Here is a 12758-nt window from a genome sequence, read left to right as displayed (position 1 = left end):
TTCCTTAATTGTCCCCCAGAAAAATAATTGATTTTTCTTTACTTCAGTCGTTTTTGCTTGCTATGCTGTATCTTCAAGAGAAGACCTGACCTGGTATTAGCTGCCCAGGCCATTTATCCTTGACCTGGCACTGCAAGTTGTTCCTGTTCCAGGTCAGCGTCTGGAGTTGGTGAAGATGCCATGGATTGGTGGTCTCATCCTAAAAAAACCTACCGTTTTTTACTAAGAGGAAGTGACTTCGGCTTACCGAGAAAAACTCCATAACCTGACTTCTCTGGCCAACGAGAGAGATTTTTTTAAAACTCAATTTGTAATCTGCTCCCATCGGGAGTCGAACCTAGGACCTGAGAAGTGCTACTGGATGTGATCTTCTCTTGCATTTTCTTCAGAAGAAATAGATGAAAAATCATTTTTCTCCATTTCTAGCGTTGGCAATGCAGTCCTTGTCACTCTAGGAAGTGGAGCAGTTGGAAATCGTTAACGTAAAGGACCATGCCCAGCCACAAACTACGAGTTCAAAACGAAGAAGATAACAATAGAAAATCCACAAGATTAACAACTCCGATATTGAAGAAGAGAGTGACGACTGAAAATCCACTGTATTCAACCATACTTTATCTAAAATTGCACACCTGTATTGTTCGTTGTTCCTCGCACCGAATTCATGCTATGATGATTTTTTCATTGGAATATAAGAATTTTTTTTTATAGTAATGCAAGATCAGAATGGATCCATTCATCCGTTTCTTTGTTCAACTCTCGCTACGGCTGAGTTGTTACCCTTTAGTAAATTTCGTTTTGAACCCAACCTATAGCGCTATGGCTTCATACGTGTAACACCAATCTTTTTTTTATAGAAGCAACCGGCAAGAGTTCTATCGCGCATATAGAGAGGGAATATTACAACAAACAACAAGACAATGTACATATGATGATAGCAATTAGCAAGACAAACCACCGCAACAATAATATCCAACTAAGCATCAATGCACCGTCAATGAAGCGTCACAATGCACCGCAGCAACCTGCACAGGGGTGTAGGCAAGGGGCGGATCTATGATCAATGGATAGTGGATACCCCCTCCATTTTTGGAAAAAAAAGAATGAAGAAGGGGGAGGAAGAACAAGAGAAGGGGAGGAAGAAGAATAGAAAGGGAGATGAGCCCCTTCTAAATGTATCGGCTAGATTCGTCACTGGGTGTAGGATCTCTCCAAATTTGTGCCTCCAAGCTAAGAAGAGTATGACTCCAACAGAAAATGACATCAATTTCGCTCATTGCTCACTACTGAAAACATTAATCACGACTTTTAAAAATGGCCTCGGAGGCAGGCGCGATTTTTAACTGCCTCAATTAACCACCACCCTAAGCCCCCCCCTATCCCACAGCCGGTGCGGCCGTGACCGTGGTGGTGCATGGCGGCGCACGACAGCACTAGGCGAGGCGTGCGGCGGCAGCGGCGACACGGATCTGCGTGCGTGTAGGCCGGCGAGGAGCCAAGGAGGGGCAGGGAAGGCGCTCGCACCTCATAGAGGGCTCGAATCCGAAGGCGGCAGGGCTAGATTCGGCTGCGGCGCGCGGCGACGCGAGAGGTTGGATCCGACGGTAAAGCGGCTGCGCGTGGTGGGGGCGGTGCGGGCTCAGCGGCGCGAGGCCGCGGCCGCCCTTCCCTTCCTCCTCCGCATGGCACGGAAGGCGGCAGCGGCGGAGGAGCAGCAGCACGGTGGATGGGCTCGGCGAGTCCCTGATGGGCTTGGCGGACTTTTTTCTTTTAAAATTTTTTATTTGATTAACCGAGGCGGGTACCAAAACCACCTAAAAATAGGTCATTTATCGTGACCCCTGCTCCGAGGAAGTTGTGGTTGTCCGTCTCGGTTAATAGTTTTTTACCGTATCAGAAAATAGTTATTGTAGTAGTGGTTGCAACCAGTTGTAAATAAAACGACAGATGCAGCAAACAACTGCCTCAGTTGCTTCTCAGTTGCTTCAGAGTTTTTGTTTTTCTGCTCTCTGATTCAGGGATCTTTCAGTTAAATGTTGTTCCGAGTATTGTAATTCTGACTGAGCTATCTGCTGCATCGGGAAACCCATGAAAAATTTGCAAACATAATTATTTGGTAGTCACCTTAACTTGTTTCAGCCATTGGATTTTGGAGACTGAAAGAAGCAACAACGACATACATGGAGAAGAAATGAGTGCCTGCTCAATTGCAGACTATGGATATCCTGTTATGTTTTAGATTATTTTTTTTGAAACGGAACCGGTAGAAGAGCTGCCAGCTGTATTAAAAAGAAAGGGCAAAATCCAGAGTACAAAACTGGGACAAACAACAAAACTTTACACTCTTCATAGAGACTCCGCTTTCGAGCTCTCTAGAGGAAACTCAAGCTCTACTAATTAGACACGCCAGGTGCTTCGCCCCGGCCATAATCCAAGCCGAAGCCTCTCCCTTAATCTTCTCTGCCACTGTAAACGAAAGCGCTTCTGTACTATTAAAGATACATGCATTACACTTATTCCAAATCTCCCAGCAAACTAGAATGACAAGAGATTTTAAACCCTTGCGCGAAACTCCTCTTATCGCAACCATCTCCGACCACCACTCATGGACCGAGTTTGTGAATGTCCAGTTTGTCGGGTGCAAAGACGGCTCCCCAAGCCAAAAGGATAAGGCGGCCCAAATACGTCTGGTGAATCTGTAGTCGACAAAAAGGTGATTTCCTGTCTCCGGACAGCTACAGCAAAGAGAACATGTTGTGTTATGCGGCCAACCCCTTGCGCTCAATTTATCTGCCGTCCAAATTCTATCTTGTACTGCCAGCCAGCTAAAAAATTTGCATTTTGGGGGTGCCCAGGGCGACCAGATGATTTGGTTGAAGTTGGTGCTCATTGCCCCTAGGAACTGTGCGTGGTAGGCGGAGCTTGTTGAAATCTGGTCTGACTCATTGAATTTCCGACAAATTTCATCTTGGATGTGGGGTGTGAGGTTCACCTGTTGGACTGTTTTCCATAGCTGCACAAATTCAATGATGAGCTGCACGGAGAAGGAAGGGTGTAACAGGTCCAAATCATTTATCCAAGTGTTTCTAGCCAGTGCTTTATGTAGCATTCTGTTTTTTTTCTGGAGATAGTGTAAACTGATGCTGCCAGATCCCTTGGACGTAAGCCCTGCATCCAAGCACTATTCCAAAAGGCTATTTTCTTTCCATTCCCAATTTTGATGGTGGTTGCTGCCGCAAACAGATGCTTATATGTTTTCGTTGCAAGGAAGCTCACTGCTGACCCAAGGTTTGCCCTCAGGATTCCAATCGCGCTAGAGCCACCGAAGCCGGAGAGCTCTTGCAAATTTGCTGAGGTGCAGGATATCTAGGCCTCCATTCTTCTTCGATCATGCAGCCCTTGTCCAATTTACCTTGCACTTGGCCCCTATAATTCTCTCTATACCGGCCCAAAGGAACTGTTTGCGCCTTGCGTCGATATCCTGCAAGGTTGCCTTTGGTGCACGTAAAGCCGTGAGGAAGTAAATGACATCTGAAGTGAGAACCGATTTGACCAGAGTTAGCCTTCCAGCGTAATTCAAATTTCTGCCATTCAACTGTTAAGCTTTGCCACCATCTTGTCGACAAGAAGCTGGAAATCAACCCTTCGCAATGTTTTAGCTTATAGAACTAAATAGCAATCATTGCAGTTTCCTTACCATGATAATGTGATTATCGATTTATTTAGGACATGCTCAATGTAGACAAAGGAGCTACTGGTCTATTTATGGATTCTAATTGGTCCTTATGATGATTGATAAAAGTGAAATGCTTTTAAATGTTAAAATGATTCAGAATTTTGAACGCGTCTCTAATTAAAAAGGAAAAACTTCTTGCAAAAATTAAAATGGAAAAGAGAAGCGTGCGCAAGGCCCGTACAAACCGGCCCTGTACCACGGTGGAATTTTAGGCCTCGAGTACGCTCAGCCCGGCCCATAAATCTGCCTTCTCGAAGCTGCTGTCACGCGGGGCCCACCGGTCAGCGACTCCGGCTCTCGACGGCCTGAGCGGCCGCCATAGCTTCCACGCTCCCCGCCGCCCGCAGCCGTAGGAAGAGACGAAGACAACGAGGGCGCGCGGGGTGGCGCCACCTCCAGGGCACCAGCTGCAGCCCGCGGCTAGGCCCCCACGCCGCACTCGTTCCTCCCGGAACGGGCGGCGCGCCGCCATGCTCGCCGCGGCGGCGCGGCGGCTCTCCGCGGCCGCCTCGTCTTCCTCCTCTTCCACGCGCGCCAGCCAGCTCGCCGCCGCACTGAACCCGCAGGTGAGGGCGGCGTATTTCGGCGCGTGGGCGGATCTCATCTGATGATATCGGGGTTTCGTTCTGGTGGCGCTGTGGTGACGAGCAGAAATGCTGATACGATTTTTTTTTTCGCGTGTGGTTGCAGAGGTGGATGCACGACAGGAATAAGAAGGCGATGGAGCTGATAGCCAAGGGGTGGAGCGCGCTCCAGGAGGTCGACCGCGTCATCGACTACGCCGACCACAACGACAAGCGCCTCATCCCCCTTCTAAGGGTACGGCTTAGGGTTTATCCTCCTTGCTACCCCCATTTCTCCACAATAAGATGAGGGAGCATCTAATCCGCAATAAAGGGTTCACTGATAGCCTAGTAGGTGAAATTTGTGATCTCTCCTGCAGCATTGCCAGAGAACTTGGGGTAGTGCCATGTTGGTGCTTACGTCATTCACTCATTCCTCTACCAACAAGTTCTCTAGATATTCCTCGAAACCATCAGTTGGAGTTCTGGAGTGGAGAAATTACTTAGTTCACATTGAGCTTATTCCTTTAGTGGCTTATTCCTCTAAGCTGTACTTATCATGGTGACCTGTTTCATTGATTTATGGTGACACTGACACCGCTGTTTTTTTACCAACATTCTTAACATTTTGTTGTCCAAATCTTTCTTCATGTGAAAAGGGTGCTAAGGAGAACTTTGAGCTCGCTCTGGAGATCGACAATGATAATACCCACGCGAGATATTGGCTGGGCAAGATGCATTTCAAGTATCATGTTCCTGGAGCTTGTAAGGCAGTGTGAGTGACTTAGTTTGCTTTCATGTGTTTGTTTTCCTGTTCTGTTGCTGTTTCAGGAACATGGGAAATCCATGAAAATAGTCTTTTCAATGCTTTTGTTGATGTCTTAATGTTTTGAGACCTGTTACATATGTGACATACATTCATACACCTTTTAAAGTTAATGGAGTCCTAAATCCTTGATAAGTTTCATTGTAGAAGTATGTCAATGCTGGTTTCGGAAACTTCATATTGATTATTCAGTCTACATTAGCTGGCATATTGCTCATTAATGTTTGCTGCCTAATGATACTACGATGTACCGTATTAAATGATATTTATATTACCATATTAGGCTTCTAACATTGTGAATTAGCAAAGCAGAGCTGGGATCTTATAAATGTGACCGATACTCACCAGATAGGGCCATCGAATCTGTTTTAACAGGACATGATCTTGTTCTTACTGTAACTTGTATGCTGAGCAGACATTTGTGTTGGAGTCCCCACTCACAAAGAGTCACCTGAACTTTAGTGTGTGGAATTATGGTACTGTTTATTGTGGTGCAGCTTTGTCTAAACATCCTGATTGAGCGATACAAGCTACAGCCTACAGGGTAGCATTTGAGAAATAAGGTGGTGAGCAAATTAGTTTGTTCCTTGTCTATGCATCCACAACCAGTGAAAAGTTTCAGCAGTAACCACTAACCACCAATTTGTATTCTGGCTAAAGCTGTTGGAATTTGCCTATTGGAGCTCACTTTTGCAAACAATATATTGGATTACAGAGTTCATAAGAATAGTATTTGCATCATTAGTTGCATTATTAAAATTTGCTACTAAAGCATTAACTGATGGATGTTGGGATACACATGTATTGAAATTGGCACTGCAACACTGGAAGATAAGGTTTAGAACATGTATTGAAATTGGCTGGAGTGTCTTAAACACTGTTCACACAATTAGGCCCTAAAATACTATAGGAAGTAAAGTTAGCCTTGCCTTTAGCTGTCTTCAGTTTAGAAAATTTGTTCTTTGCAGCCATCTCATGACACATGACTTGTCAAATTGGCATCATTATATTTGTCATCTGAATTAAACTATGCTTTCTAATGCGTGCAGCGGTGCTGCTTTGTTGGTTGAAGCTGCAAATATGGGTGATCCAGATGCACAGTATGAACTTGGATGTCGACTAAGAATTGAGGTTTTCACATCGTGCCCTCTGTCCTTTCTACTAAATGAGTCAATCACCCGGTTTTCTGCTAGGGAATGGACATTTGATATTCATGGAATTTATGTTCACTTGAATTGATCATTTGCCCTGGCTGCTCTCGCAGAATGACTATGTTCAGTCTGATCAACAGGCTTTCCATTACATTGAGCAAGCTGTTGACCAGGTATGCAGTATGCTACTTGAATGCTGATTATATTCTTTCTGATGTGCCTTTAGGTGGGCCTGCTTTATTTTTCACCTGAATCCTTGATTGCAGCTGCACCCTGGCGCTTTGTATCTACTAGGTGCTGTATATTTAACTGGGGACTGTGTTAAGAGGGATATAGCTTCTGCAATGTGGTGTTTTCATAGAGCTTCAGAAAAGGTGTCAGATTTTCCCCTCAGAATTAGTAGTATGAAATATGAATTGGACGCTCAAGTTTCTGTTTCTTTTATTTATACATAACTTATTTCTGGTTTTGTGTTCTGACTTTTGAGTTTTGGCCATCTTCAGGGACATGCTGGAGCTGCCATTGCATATGGATCCTTGCTTCTTAAAGGTTTGTGAAATAACTGCAGTGTCTGATTGCGAATTAGATAGCTAATTACATATCATTGTGTTATTCATAATGGAATATTGGTTATTTAACACTGTAAAGCAGGTAACATCAAATTGCGAATTAATTATATGCGGTCTAAATTGCAATTTCTTCAGGTGCTGAAGTACCTGAAGTGATTACCAGGTTTAACTCAGGTAAGAGTCCATCAACTGGGAAGATGCGGAAAAAGACCGTACAGCAGGATCCCATAAAGCTAGCAAAGGAGCAGTTTCAAATTGCAGCTGAGGCAGAATGTGATTTAGGTTTGTGGTGGTTGAAGAGGCTTGAAGATTATGAAAACCAAGAAGAAAAGCTAAAGCAAATCCAACAATGACATCCTCTGAAAGAATCATATTGCACTTTCGCGCTGTTGACTGTGCACACGGATGTACCTTGAAGTTGCATTCTGCCTTTCACAATGTAGAAAGCAATTTGATTCTGGTATGTTCGGGTCAACTGAAATTGCACGAAAAATAAACTGAAATTTTAATCTCTAGGGTAACGGGTTGGACTGTAGTGGCCTGAATGGATTCCTATTCATCATGTGTAGTGGTGTCATCATTACTGGTAAACTACGATTGCACGGATTTGAATTTTGTAATAATTTTGCCGCGTGTAATACCCCCCCCCCCAAAAAAACACTATTAATGTTACTTGTTCCTGAGGTGGCCTTGAATAATTTAGAAAATGTAAATGTTTATCACTATCTTTGAGTTGCATTTGCTTGCTCTCAATTACGTGATGAATTCTTACCAGTTATTTTTTTATTATTACGAGCGTCAATATGCAAATAGTTGCATAGATTACCGTGAAAGTACTTTTTAAAACAGTTCGTTCTTTATACTATTTATTTCTAAAATGTCGGTCAAAAAATCACCTTGTAGACATGCACATGCATTTGAGCAGTGTTTTATATAGCGGGCGATAGTATTTAGGGGCATCCTTCTCCAACCAATATAGCCCACAATTTTTGTTGCAATGGTCGTGTGCACTGGATCAGCTCCGTGGAGCCACTATTGTCCTCTATTTTAAAACACTGAATTTGAGTTAGAGAGTATTTAAACAATTATCCTCTATTTTTAAAACAGTGAATTTGAGTCATAGAGTATCTGAACAATTGGGGTGGCAAATTGTTAAATAACCTTTCGACAAGTGGCATCAAGTGCTGAAGTTCATATGTTGCCATATGCCAATACAATGTGGGTAAACTGGTAATCAGTTTTCTAGATGCTAGAGCGGTTGGGAAGTTTAGGATGGTAATTGGTTGGTGGAGCTTGGTTTGCCTTGACCATTGCCGATAGCAAGGGGCTCAAGACATATCCTTCACTATGAGCAAGTAGGCCATCTTCAGATTTATCGATCCATACTAAATTCTATTGCCAACCAATGCTAGGAGAAAAGGCAGAGTATACTACATAATGTGGTTAAAGTTTCACGCATTCGAAACATGTAATAGCATACCACCAGAAGCTAGCTTTGTATCACTATCACCTTTGTATAGGTTTTTTGGTTTCCATATTTCCCACGGTAACTAGCTTTGTCATCTGAGCATGGCCTTTTTTTTTTATTACTACCGTGTTCATCTCTAATGTGACAACCTGCACAAGGAGGTGAATCTTAACCATTCATCCTTGCACAGTTGCACTCCCAATGATTGACGGCGATAAGGTGATCTGTTGATCATGTTTTGATTTTGCTATGATTCGAACTTTACAGGGGGGAAAAAGCGTTGAATTCTGGTCGGAAGCTGCTTTGAGGATCCTAGTTCTATGACCGGACAGGACACGGACACACGACGTTGTCTGCTGCGAGCCGGCGTTGGACGCAGACAAGGACCCTATTTTAGGCAAAACCCCGGAAACCCTGGGGCCGCGGCCGTAACCCTACCCCGTATAAAACCCAGCGCAGCGATAGGGCATCCCCCCCTCCGATTCCAACCATTACCGTCGAAATCCCATTGACCCCTCCCCCCCTCTCGTGCTTCACCAAGCTCTCGAGTTTCCTCACAACGGCGGCGATGGATGAGGTCACCGAGGCCGTGAACAACCTAAACATCTCCGACGGAGGGGCCACGGCGGCCGGTGGCGGCGCGGAGGGGCACAAGAAGAACCGCATCCAGGTCTCCAACACCAAGAAGCCCCTCTTCTTCTATGTCAACCTTGCCAAGGTGAGCATGGGGGAATAAACCCAAACGTTGCCTTCTGCGGTGGAGGAGAACACCGGGGCTTGCTCTTGTTCGGGTTTTCTTGTTTTGTCTTTGGGGATTTCGATCCGCTCGCGCGGTTAAACTCTACAATGTGACATAGAAGAGCTTCCCCTTCCTTGGGTTTGAGATGTAGTGGCGAGCGATTTGACTGGGTGTGGGCGTGCTTCCGAGAATAGACGATGCAAATGGCGGCGCTAATCTGTTATGTGTTGTTCCTGTGCAGAGGTACATGCAGCTGCACAACGAAGTGGAGCTCTCGGCCCTCGGCATGGGTAAATCTTCTCCAAAAAGCTTTTCTTTTTATTTATTAAACACCTTTATCCGTTAATTGGAGCTCGGTAGAGCTGCGCTAGTATGTAGCGATTGATTGAGATTTTTTCTAGTAGACTATTTGCGGTTGTGGGTGCTAAGCCTAAGGCGCATCGTACTCATCGGCTTATTTTGAGCTTCTTCTTCTATAAAATTAACACTCAAAGCTTTTGCGTGTTTGCAAAAAATTGCGGAAGGATGTTTAGCAGTAGCGTGATTGATTCCATCTTTATGTTATTGATTGTCGTTGTGTGGTATCTTTTTGTACTTGCCAAAAGTCGTGGATGGTGACTTTGGTACTTGTTTTTAGATTATTGCTCATCTTTCTTTTTGGTGAGCATAATTATCTAGAAGTCCTGTAGGGGCTACTGAGCTTCGGTTCCTACACAACTTTCTTCAGTTCTACATCTGTGAGTGGATTGCTGGTAAACTTGTTACCTAAAGAACCAAGTAGCAGACCTAAAGTAATTGGGGAGCAACTAGCACACAGATAACCATAGTTCATATTGGCATAGTCTGTGTCAGGCTTTCATCTGGCTTTATGTGGTTTGGGAGTTATTAAGGTAGAGTGTACCACATGGGGACAGAGGTAAACATGTGTACTAAGGTGGTGCAATGGATGCTGATAGGGATGGTGCCAGGGACATGAGGAGGGGATGGGTGTTGACGGCTCTTAAGTACCAAATTTAAGCCGTCAACTCCTGCATAAATACATAAAATGTAAACATCAACATAGTGGTAGGGATTTATTACTGACCATTTCTACGAGTGTTGGTAAATATTTGTATGCAGGAGAATTAAGGGGGAAAACACACTTCAAGAGCAAGAAAACACACTCCTCAATCCAAGGCAAAAGGCGTCGACCAATCAGAGCGCGCCATTCAGCAGCACATGGATTCATGGGCCCACTTGAGCAAGTTACCGACTTAGACAAGAGCTATTACCTGTGGATTAGTGATGAGGGCCCACCTAGCAGTCACCCAACCAAAGTTGGGCCGATTCAGGGCGGTCGAAGGTTGGCCGACCAACCCGATCGACCAACCTGCCCACAGCACCAACCGACCTCAGGCTTCGACGTGGCAGCTCCCCATTGGTCCTAGAAGTCGGTTCTGGGAGGATCACCTACTGAAACCGACCTTGTTGGTCGGGGCTCTCTCCTATATATATATATGAGGGGAGGGGCTCCATTTCAACACATCCATCCAAGTGCTCTCTCAAGCCTTCTCTTGATTTAGAAGTGTCTTAGAGTAGGGAGAGGGTAGAGGTACTCAGGAGGGGTGCCGGTCTTCGGTGCTCTTCTTCATTTTGTACCTCTAAGAGAGTGAGGGAGTAGTTCGGGAGAAGTGCCAGGGTGTCGGCACTCTACCCCAGTTTGTACCTCTACGGATGCTGCTACATTCTTCGGGTTTAGTAAGTATTCGTGGTTCCTATCTCTAGTATTTTACTTGGTATAGTAGATGTTAGTAGTGCTTGTAGTTGAGTGAGATCAGTTCTCTTACTCACGGGTTCGTCGCTCTGTATTCATACAGAGTGTTGTAGTTTGCTACGAGATATCATACGTAGTTAGACTGTAGTAGTAATCAGCAGTGTAGGCGTGGTGTCTAGGCTAAGGGTTATCCTTTGTTTGCCTTATATCCCACAGTTTAGTAGAGGTAGACCATAGGTGGTGACAACCCTATTGGTCCTTCGTAATCCTCCACGTTCGGATATAGCGTAGAGCTGTTAGCCGGAGTCGACTGGCAGACCAGTTGTCAGTCGGTGCCCGAAGCAAGTATTGTGCCCGAGAGATCGACCTTTAACTCAGCAGTAGCACTATCTTAGGAATCCTCTCTACCTTTTAACCTATCTTGGTGTGTTCTTGGACCGACTAGAATAGAAGAGAGTGCACACACGTTCCCTGTGGATTCGATAACCCTTGGAATACTCTGAGGTGAAAGCTACAATTATATCCGTGTTCTTGCGGATTTATTCATGACGCTAAAATACCCAACAATGGGATGTTGTGTAGGCTCCGTAGTAAATTATATGGAGTAAGGAACAAACATAGGTGTTGAATTTGGGCCTCACGTGAGTGCAAGGTGGCATTCGCCTATACAACCCAGGCTGATCCTAACTGCATTTTGCATTACCGGCTTATAGTTTAGAGGGCCATATGTGGGCTGACTGGGTCACTTAAATGAGTTCTAAGACTACCAACATGTTCACAAAATTATGCGTCCTTATCTTGTCGTATGACTTGCTTTAATCATGTTGTGCAGCAAGTTGCCATAAATTTTCTGGCAAACAATTTCTAAGATCAAATTTGCATTGATGTATGTTACTGCCTCCGTTCTTTTTTATTCTTGGTCAGTTCATAACTTATGTAACTGAAGTCAAAATTTATGGGAGTTTGTTAATTTACACTTCAAGCATTGTTGTATTGTTAATGTACACTTTGGGAATTGTTGTATTGTTAATGTACACTTTGGGAATTGTTGTATTGCATACCTATTTTATTTACCTCCCCCTCTTCCCCCTCCTATTCACCTCTGCTGTTGTGTATGTACATGACCTTTTTATATACTAAACGCGGTAACTTTGTCCTTTCAGCCATTGCAATAGTTGTGACTATTGCAGAAATTCTGAAAAATAATGGCTTTGCTGTGGAGAAGAGTGAGTCTTGCTGAATGAGTCATAATGTTCAATGAATTCCACTCTTTTTTCAGTCTAATCTTACTAAGAATCACTTGCAGAAATCATGACATCAACTGTTGATGTAAAAGATGAAACTAGGAACCGCGCTATCCAGAAGGCCAAGGTAAATTTGTTTCCCATGGCAATGCTTATGCATTTTTTCAAGATTATTGTAGGGGCTTTTACTTACACCTAACTAATTTGTGTCCTGGTCAGATTGAAATATTGCTTGGCAAGACCGAGAAATTTGATGGGCTAATGGCTGCGGCTGCAGAAGAGAGGGAGGCTACTGAGGCTGAAGAGCAAAGCTAAATATCTACAGAACCTCTGTTGTAGCTTATTTTACTGTACTGGAGATAGATTTGCTCAGTTCTTAGGCGAGTCAGAAGAGTCGTGTGTGTGCAGCTTATTTAGTACACTTTTATTTGATTCATTAATTCTGGATGGTACAACTTGTGTTCAGTATGATACTCTTGTTTTGTCCTGTCCGTATTTCCATTCAGAAGATATTATTTTGTTCAGCTCGTAAATCTTCTGTGGTGTTGCAAAATTTGAAGTTCTCTAAAATGTATCGGAATCGGAAGAATTGCATATGCTACATCCATTTACATCTTACCTGATTATTGTGCATAGTTCAGTAACAATAATTGCCAATTCAGCTAAAATGTTTACTCTGATTCAATGTGAACACATCTACTCGATGCAA

The 12758-nt window shown here is 44.0% G+C and overlaps 2 protein-coding genes across 3 annotated transcripts; both read left to right on the top strand.

Moving 5' to 3' along the window:
• The first annotated feature begins 4012 nt into the window (after nucleotides 1–4012).
• Nucleotides 4013–7570, top strand: LOC120682196. Its single transcript, XM_039964026.1, has 8 exons — nucleotides 4013–4302; nucleotides 4427–4555; nucleotides 4959–5074; nucleotides 6175–6256; nucleotides 6390–6449; nucleotides 6543–6650; nucleotides 6780–6825; nucleotides 6981–7570. Exons 1-8 carry the CDS (start codon nucleotides 4207–4209, stop codon nucleotides 7196–7198), a joined length of 855 nt encoding a protein of 284 aa, XP_039819960.1. The 5' UTR covers nucleotides 4013–4206; the 3' UTR covers nucleotides 7199–7570.
• Nucleotides 7571–8703: 1133 nt separating this feature from the next.
• Nucleotides 8704–12582, top strand: LOC120682084 (uncharacterized protein At2g34160-like). 2 transcript variants are annotated; one of them, XM_039963920.1, is made up of 5 exons: nucleotides 8729–9031; nucleotides 9294–9342; nucleotides 11969–12031; nucleotides 12112–12176; nucleotides 12269–12582. In XM_039963920.1, the coding sequence occupies exons 1-5, from the start codon at nucleotides 8882–8884 to the stop codon at nucleotides 12362–12364; spliced, it is 423 nt and encodes a 140-aa protein (XP_039819854.1). In that variant the 5' UTR covers nucleotides 8729–8881; the 3' UTR covers nucleotides 12365–12582. The 2 variants fall into 2 exon arrangements, with proteins under 2 accessions (XP_039819792.1, XP_039819854.1); XM_039963858.1 differs by lacking the exons at nucleotides 11969–12031; nucleotides 12112–12176; nucleotides 12269–12582 and adding an exon at nucleotides 10172–10793 and having other exon boundaries at nucleotides 8704–9031.
• Nucleotides 12583–12758: the final 176 nt, after the last annotated feature.

Source organism: Panicum virgatum, chromosome 1K, assembly GCF_016808335.1.
Source record: "Panicum virgatum strain AP13 chromosome 1K, P.virgatum_v5, whole genome shotgun sequence".
NCBI classification, from domain to species: domain Eukaryota; kingdom Viridiplantae; phylum Streptophyta; class Magnoliopsida; order Poales; family Poaceae; genus Panicum; species Panicum virgatum.
This window is presented reverse-complemented; position numbering and strand designations above follow the sequence as displayed.

Bases quoted from the DNA above. Each gene is read 5' to 3' on its own strand.
- LOC120682196 (XM_039964026.1), top strand. From the start codon at position 4,207: ATGCTCGCCGCGGCGGCGCGGCGGCTCTCCGCGGCCGCCTCGTCTTCC. The intron at 5,075-6,174 runs GTGAGTGACTTA...TAATGCGTGCAG, and splicing joins CCTGGAGCTTGTAAGGCAGT to CGGTGCTGCTTTGTTGGTTG. The intron at 6,257-6,389 runs GTTTTCACATCG...CTGCTCTCGCAG, and splicing joins GATGTCGACTAAGAATTGAG to AATGACTATGTTCAGTCTGA.
- LOC120682084 (XM_039963858.1), top strand. From the start codon at position 8,882: ATGGATGAGGTCACCGAGGCCGTGAACAACCTAAACATCTCCGACGGA. The intron at 9,032-9,293 runs GTGAGCATGGGG...GTTCCTGTGCAG, and splicing joins TCTATGTCAACCTTGCCAAG to AGGTACATGCAGCTGCACAA. The intron at 9,343-10,171 runs GTAAATCTTCTC...ATTTGTATGCAG, and splicing joins GCTCTCGGCCCTCGGCATGG to GAGAATTAAGGGGGAAAACA.